Source organism: Sinocyclocheilus anshuiensis, unplaced genomic scaffold, assembly GCF_001515605.1.
Source record: "Sinocyclocheilus anshuiensis isolate Anshui unplaced genomic scaffold, SAMN03320099.WGS_v1.1 scaffold173, whole genome shotgun sequence".
Classification (NCBI taxonomy): Eukaryota; Metazoa; Chordata; class Actinopteri; order Cypriniformes; family Cyprinidae; genus Sinocyclocheilus; species Sinocyclocheilus anshuiensis.
In genome coordinates, this window is record NW_015536480.1 from 1,311,411 (window position 1) to 1,320,097 (window position 8,687).

Genomic DNA, 8,687 nt, shown 5'->3' on the forward strand with positions numbered 1-8,687 from the left:
TCCAGGCTGGACTATTGCAATGCTCTCTTGGCAGGTCTTCCAGCCACTTCTATCAAACCTCTACAATTAATCCAAAATGCCGCTGCAAGATTAATCTTTAATGAGCCGAAAAGAACGAACGTCACACCTCTGTTCATCAATTTGCACTGGCTACCAGTAGCTACAAAACCACTCTGCACCCATTTACCTAAATTCATTACTTCAGACTTTATGTGCCCTCTAGAAGCTTGCGTTCTGCAAGTGAACGACGCATTATTGTTCATCCCAAAGAGGCACAAAATCACTTTCACAGACTGACTGACAGTAGCGCAGTCTCAGTTGAATGGTCACTCCTGAAGCCTAACTGGTTAGGATCCAGTTGGTTGTTCTATGTAAGAAATAATGATACCTGGTTAAGAACAACTCATTCTAGTGTTTTTGCTATGAAAGTAAGGAGAGAGACAGGTCTGTAGCTATCTGTAAGTTAAGTGTTTAATGTAGGTTTTTTGAGCAGTGGGGTTGCCCGAGCCTGCTTGAATGCAGTGGGGAAAGTGCCTGTGAGAAGTGATGTGTTGATGATGTGTGTGAGTGCTGGTAAGAGTGTAGGAGAGATTGCTTGGAGAAGGTGTGAGGGGATTGGGTCTTGAGGGCGTGTTGTAGGATTGGCTGGAGAGGAGAAGTTTTGATACTTCTGCCTCAGTGAGGGGACAGAAGGAGAAGATGGGAGTTTTAGCAGTGGGTGTGGATGGTTTGAGGTCCTGTGTGTGGGGCTGAGAATTGACAGTGGTGGGAGGTGGTGGAGGGGGACAGAGTAGAGAATTGAATGTTCAGTAGTATTAATAATGTCTAATATAGTAATTTCAGTGATATTAGTAATTTATTTTAATTTATAGTATTTGTAATATCAGTCATAAGGTCTGTAATATTAGTAATTTCAGTAGTATTAATAATGTCTGTAGTATTAGTAATGTCAGTAATATTAGTAATTTCAGTAGTATTAATAATGTCTAATATTAGTAATGTCAGTAATATTAATAATGTCCAATATTAGTAAAGTCTGTAATATTAGTCATTTCAGTAGTATTAATAAGGTCTAATATTAGTAATGTCAGTAATATTAGTAATTTATAATATTTGTAATGTCAGTCATAAGGTCAGTAATATTAGTCATTTCAGTAGTATTAATAATGTCTGTAGTATTAGTAATGTCAGTAATATTAGTAATTTCAGTAGTATTAATAATGTCTGTAGTATTAGTAATGTCAGTAATATTAGTAATTTCAGTAATTTGAGTAATTCAGTAGTATTAGTAATTTCAGTAGTATTAATACTGTCTAATATTTGTAATGTCAGTCATAAGGTCAGTAATATTAGTCATTTCAGTAGTATTAATACTGTCTAATATTAGTAATGTCAGTCATAAGGTCAGTAATCAACACTCCTCAGCGCTGAAAGTGAACACTTGATGGTGATTGGCTGATTTTTTTTACCAACGGAGGCACGAGAGCTCAGCTCTCCTCCGGCCTCCCCCTACCCTTCTCTATCACCTAGCGGTTGTAATTACATCAGCAGATTCGGCACATTCGCGATAGAAAAGCGGCGCTTTCACGTTATGGTATTACAACTGTGAAATTACAAACAAAAAATACACATTCTGAGACATGAACTGAAATGAATTGTGAATTTTATTAACATTAAATCGTCCTCCTCCTATTTTCACCTCAAAATTATGGGGAAGCTGTGCCTCCCCTGACGAGCCGCCACTGGTATTAGTAATGTCAGTAATATTAGTAATTTCAGTAGTATTAATAATGTCTGTAGTATTAGGAACAGGGACGTGCACATACATTTTGAGTGGGCAGGGGCTCACGTGGAAAAAAGGGCACTTCTCATATTTATTTATTTTTTTTTTCTAATCAAAGCGTTAAATATATTAGGGGTGTGCGATATTGACAAAAAATATATCTCAATATTTTCTGGGATTTTATTGATTAATTAGATGATATTTTGCTGAGTGTGTTATTGTTCTGATATCTTAAGGGCTGCCGTGGACAGCTGACTCCTAAAATGTTTGATATTCTTCATATTCTGTGTGGTGATCAGTTCACAGAAAAGTGGAGAAGGGTCTGGCTGCAGCCTGGCGCTTGCACTCTCAGACTTGCATTCTCAGACTTGCACTCTCAGACACTTGCACACACACTGTTTAATGCAGGACATGAATGTATTTAACCTGCAGTTACAAATGCATTCATACTGTTTTGATATTTTAAACATAAAACGTTGAATGCTGAATACTGAAAAACAAAAAAAAAAATGAAAAGATACTTTTAATAGTGAACTTAAAACCACCAGTAGGTGGCAGCAAGTCACCGTTAATGAGTGAGTCTTTGCGGCTGAACCGAATAATTTAAACGGTTGATTCATTCAGGAACGAAACACTGTCATGTTGCTCAGAGAGCAAATTGGAATTATATTTGTTGGTGAAATAGAGCAAAAACAGTCAATATTGTGTCTAAAACGTAAGTATCTTAATATTCAATTCTTGTTTATTGGACTGCTGTATAAAATCAATATCACATTTGTAATCATGCTGCTTTTTGGTGGAAAAAAACAGTCTTCGTGCGATACTTATTAACTATATGAAATTATATAAATATATAAATTTCTGCCCCCATATCTTGAATTTTGTGATCATTCTAAATGCATTTTAATAAACTGAATCATGCAGTTAACTGAATCATGTAGCTCTCATGAGTCATGGATGTTAGCAAGACAAATTAACTATAATTGCCTTTTGTCTTTTGGGTAATTAGCTGTAAATTCGAGGCACAGGTAGCTTTTAGTCTTTTGTTCATCACCACTCACCTCCACACCAAGACAAACACAACTGTAAAGGGAGGGAGGGCTTCACTTCTGCGGCTCTCTGTGTGATGCACATGTGCTGATCAATGTGTGCTACACTGCTGTGCTGCGGAGACGCGGAGGGGCGTCGGAACTCGACAGTCTCAACATTTCCCGACCCGACCCGATATTTTGATTTTTTATTAGTTTGTATATATATATTCATTTATAAAAAAAATAAATAAAAAAAAACTCCCCAGGAAAACAAGGACTCTTTCTCTCGAGGAAGAAAAATGGCAGGTGCTCAAGCCCCCTTTGATGTCTATGTGTGCACGTGCCTGATTAGGAATGTCAGTAATATTAGTAATTTCAGTAGTATTAATAATGTCTGTAGTATTAGGAATGTCAGTGTTAGTAAAGTGTTTTTTGTCGAGGGTCTGGCAGCTGTTTCTGTATGAACGTCATGATGATTTTCACTCATGAGGCTTTTATGAACTAATATTAACATCATAAACTGCAGTATAATGAGCAGCTGCTGAAGGTGTTTTCAGGTGTGAGAGCGACTCTGGTCAGGAATTATGGGCCAGAAAACCCTGAAATGATGCCGTGTGTGTGGTTTATGAGTCTGCTCTTGTCGGGCTGGAGAAACATGTATTTCTGTTAGAGATATTTTTGTCAGTCCTGCTGCAACTACAATTCCAATTTCATGCATGTTAGAGAGAAAGACAGAGGAGAGAGAGAGAGAGAGAGAGAGAGAGTGTTTTTAAAAAGGCAACAGTGATTGGTTAAGGAGAAAGCAGAGAGAGACAGAGCGAGAGAATGAAGTGCAGAAGCACTGCTGTGAGAAACAGAGTCAATCTGCCACCTAGTGAACATCATTTATCAGACACTGACAACAAGTCTGTCCATTTACAAACCTACAGACAGACAGAGAGCACTTCATCTCATCCAGAGGAGCTCCGAGATTGCGTACTGGCCTCTTGTTCAACATGTTTTAGCATTTTATTTTTTCCCAGCAGTCATATTATGTAATGCCAGTCCGGGTTGCCATGAATTTCATTTTCCATGATCATTTCCACCTCTCTGCTGTTATTTAGCACTTTACCTTTAAGAGTTCTCTATGTAAATGATCTCAATTATGATCAGCTGACTTCTTGACTTGTGTAATAGTTTCATTCCCTGCTCTGTGCAAATTGCAGTCAGTATTAATTTTGTGGGTGTGTTTGAGCCTGATTTGCATAATTCCTTTATTGCACTCCTGGGGCGGTGCTTACGTCAGAAGGGGCGGAGTCTGGGATTAGAGAGGATGTCATTAGAGATCAGATTGACAGCGGCTGAGCGAATGTTCACAGATGAAGATGTGATGAACGCTGTGGTGTAGAATAGTGTGTGGGGTGGAGACTGGGGTGGAGTTTAGTGCTGAAGGGGCGGGGCCTGGGATTACGGAGGACTATATCAGAGATTAGAATGACAGAGATTAGAACGAGTGAGTGCTGACAGACAGATGAATGCTCGAGGAGCTCTGTGGTGTAGATGAGTGTCTGGGTGGGGTTTGAGTCATTAGGGGCGGGGTCTGATCAGAGTGAGTGCTGACAGACAGATGAATGCGCGAGGAGCTCTGTGGTGTAGATGAGTGTCTGGGTGGTGTTTGAGTCATTAGGGGCGGGGTCTGATCAGAGTGAGTGTTGACAGACAGATGAATGCGTATGAGCGCTGCTGGAGGCAGATGTGCTGCAGATGAGTCTCTGTTTCTCTCCACTGATTTATTGCAGGTTTGTGTTGCTGAAGCTGCAGATCTGAGTTCACGTTAGTCTGGATCTCAGAGTAAATCAAGAAAATGACAAAGCGCTTCATTAAATGGTGCATGGGTTTGATAAATATGTGGGATTGTGTGTGCATTGATAGACATGTGCAGGAATAATGGACGAGTGTGTCTGCGGCTCATAACAGATGATGTGTGTGTGATATTTCCACACGTGTTTGGCTTTATTGAAGCTCTGCAGCGTCCGCATTAAACACCACAGAGTTTATTATGAGTGTGTGTGTGTTATGAGATCAAGCGGATGTTTATGAGCGACACTCTGATGTGTGTGTATCTGTATTAGCATGAACACAAATCTCCCAGCATCCCTCAGTGTTTCCCGCTCATATCGTTCTGCTCGGTTTTTCTCTCTCAGTTCCTCCAGTCATCTATAAAGTTTCGGACGACATCACTGTGAACGAGGGCAGTAACGTGACGTTGACGTGTTTGGCCAGTGGGAGGCCAGATCCCTCCATCACCTGGAGACTGCTCAACCCGTCAGGTGAGAGACAGCCAATCAGCTGCTGGAAATTCTCCTATTAAACCCTGTGTGCTGCAGATCATGTGTGTTGTTGCAACCACATCACATAAACTACAACACCCCAGCAGGCGCCTGATTGTGAGGGTTCTGTCAGTCTGAAGTGATCGTGGGTTCAGTGTCCGCATGTCCTTCAGACTCACAGAAGAACCTTCAAACGCTCTGACCTGGATTCTGTCAGCATGTTCTTCACTAGAGGTCGGAGACAGAGGCCTTTTAACAGCTGGAACATTAATCAAGTGTTATCAGTGTTTGCTGTAACATTAAACCAGCTCTAAACCAGCACTGAGCGGCTCAATTAGCCTTTTTCACAAAAATCGGAAATTACGTCAGCGCAGGGTAAAGTTAGTTCCATTACAGGTCTGCGCCTATTATATTAGTATGCCCTTTTCTCAAATAATGCTTCTTACCTTTTCTGTTTTGTCTGTTTTCCAAGTTGTTGTTATATAATCTACAAAGAAATAACATTTTACTTGTTAGTAACTTATAAGGCCACTCAGACCGCTGAATCGTGAGATAATGCGCTCAATATAGCATCCCTTTTTATATAGTCTTTGATCTCCGGTACAACTGAGTCTGGTTGAAGCATATTAAACTCAACACAATAACGTAATCTGATACAATAGGAATAAAGTCATGAATCCGAGTCATCTCTTGTTTATTATTTATTTCCCAGGGCACATTATACAACGTACATTTAAACCATCACGTTAATAATGCAAAGGAGAGCAAGTAGAACATACAATATTACATTAATAATAATAATTAGCGAAAAAAAATTAACGTGGCGAGTCATAATTCACAGCCAGCACCAAACGGACAGAACGGCAAAACTAACTGAATTATAATTGACACCATTTAGATTTAAACAAACTTGTATTTGTGATGACCCGAGCTGACCAAACAGTTAATTGTGAAATGTTTGCGCTTTGTAGAGTAAAGTACCGGCAGTTCAAGCATTTTCACAATCTCTAATTTGTATAAAAAGACTTTGATTCTCGAACTCATTCTTGTTAAGTACGGCCGCAATTGTCACCGGAAAAACTTTTACCCTGCAAGCGCCAATCCGGAAGCCAGAAACACGGAAGTGTGAAAAAGGCTAATTGGAGGAGACGTCATGCGTCATGTGACTGTGAACGAGTCGCTTCAGTTGTGTTGAAAACACGTCCAGCTCATGTTAATTCTCTCGGTTAGTCAGAGACTTCAGATTCGTGTTCAGTTTAATCAAACCAGAGAAAAGACATCGGCAGAAGTTCCTCCACCTCAGCAGCACCATCTAGACACTTTACAGCTCAAATCACTCATATATACACTGACGAGTTCATGTTAGAGATGAACACAAACACAAGCTGCTCATGTCTGCTGTTCACTGACACACACACACACTCAACCCAGACACTCTCTCTCTCTCTCTCTCTCTCTCTCACACACACACACAGTTTCTCTGGCTATCTTAGTGAGGGCATTGCATAGACTTCCACTGATTTTCTATCTACTTACCCATTATCTGCAGAACACTAGATTTACATCACAACATCTTCAGCAGATTTATAAGCCTTTTTCACTAGTGAGGAGCAGGAAAATGTCTCTCTAGTGTGTTCGTAAAGTGTTTCACAATATAAGTGCGGAAATTTGATCCACACAAGTGTAGTCAAAATAAGTACACAAACACTCACTCACACACACACACTCACACACACACACACACACACACACACACACACACACACACACACACACACACACACAGCGCATGTGTTACTGTACGTGTGATTATTGTGTTTTTACACATAGGTTGTTTGTAAGATTTCCTTTGTGTCAGACGTCAGATCTCATCTCTTCTATGTTCATCCTGCTCATTAACTGATCATTATCTGCTCATTAACGCTGCGCAAGGAAGAACGAGTATTAAAGGATGCATTTAAGCAATCAGATCACAGGTGTGTGTGTGTGTGTGTGTGTGTGTGTACATTATGTGTATTGTGTGTGTGTGTGTGTGTGTGATCTTTCGGTTCTGCTGAACTTTGCCAATTTCGTGGTTTTACATAAATTAGTATTCACTTAATAAATGCATTGTGCCTCACTGTGGTAAATGATGCTCATGAATAAAACATGAATATGCAAATGCCCCCCTCCACTCACTTGTGTTCTGAATCGCTTTTCAACTGATGAAAAGCTGACCAGATCTGTGTGTGTGTGTGTGTGTGTGTGTGTGTGAGATATTGATTTAATTAATGGTGAACATGATCAGATCACTGAAGCTCCTGGCGTTCTGATGTTCTGAATCTGTTGCTCATGTTCTGTATCATCAGCTCAATCTCAGCAGCTGTTATGTTTTATTAGTGTGATTCTGTTTGATCAGATCTGGTTTGTTGATGTTGCTGGAATATTATGATATTTTATTATATATGATGTTAGTGTTGAGGTTACTGATGTGATGCATGTGTTTGAACAGCATTACATGCGCCCTCTGCTGGACGACGATGATGATGATGATGTGTGTGTTTGTGTGTGTGTTTCTCAGCCGAGGCTCTGGATGTGGGCGAGTATCTGGAGATCTCTGGGATCATTCGATCTCAGGCCGGACGTTACGAGTGTAAAGCGAGCAATGACGTCTCCACTCCTGATGTAAAATATGTCAGCGTGGTGGTTAACTGTGAGTAGATGTTTGAGATCAGACCGAGTTTCTCATCCTGTGTGTGTTAGATCAGACTGTGTGTGAGAGATCAGACTGTGTGTGTGAGATCAGACTGTGTGTGAGATCAGACTGTGTGTGTGAGATCAGACTGTGTTAGATCAGACTGACATGTGTGAGATCAGACTGTGTGAGATCAGACTGACTGTGTGTTAGATCAGACTGACATGTGTGAGATCAGACTGTGTGTGAGATCAGACTGTGTGTGTGAGATCAGACTGTGTTAGATCAGACTGACATGTGTGAGATCAGACTGTGTGAGATCAGACTGTGTGAGATTAGACTGTGTGTTAGATCAGACTGTGTGTGAGATCAGACTGACGTGTGTTAGATCAGACTGTGTGTTAGATCAGACTGTGAGAGATCAGACTGTGTGTGAGATCAGACTGACGTGTGTTAGATCAGACTGTGTGTGTGAGATCAGACTGTGTGAGATCAGACTGTGTGTGTGAGATCAGACTGTGTGTGAGATCAGACTGACGTGTGTTAGATCAGACTGTGTTAGATCAGACTGTGTGAGATCTGACTGTTAGATCAGACTGACATGTGTGAGTTCAGACTGTGTGTGAGAGATCAGACTGTGTGTGAGATCAGACTGTGTGAGAGATCAGACTGACATGTGTTAGCTCAGACTGTGTGTGTGAGATCAGACTGTGTGTGAGATCAGACTGTGTGTGTTAGATCAGACTGACATGTGTGAGATCAGACTGTGTGAGAGATCAGACTGTGTGAGATCAGACTGTGTGTGAGATCAGACTGTGTGAGAGATCAGACTGACATGTGTTAGCTCAGACTGTGTGTGTGAGATCAGACTGTGTGTGAGGTCAGACTGT

General features: G+C 40.7%; 1 protein-coding gene across 2 annotated transcripts in view; it reads left to right on the plus strand.

The window, feature by feature from the left end:
- Positions 1 to 8,687, plus strand: part of lsamp (limbic system associated membrane protein) — a 181,229-nt gene that overhangs the window by 165,935 nt on the left and 6,607 nt on the right. For both annotated transcript variants that reach the window (XM_016471433.1, XM_016471351.1), the window contains 2 exons: positions 4,998 to 5,123; positions 7,684 to 7,815. In XM_016471433.1, the coding sequence (XP_016326919.1) occupies positions 4,998 to 5,123; positions 7,684 to 7,815 (258 nt within the window). The remainder of the gene's footprint in view (positions 1 to 4,997; positions 5,124 to 7,683; positions 7,816 to 8,687) is intronic.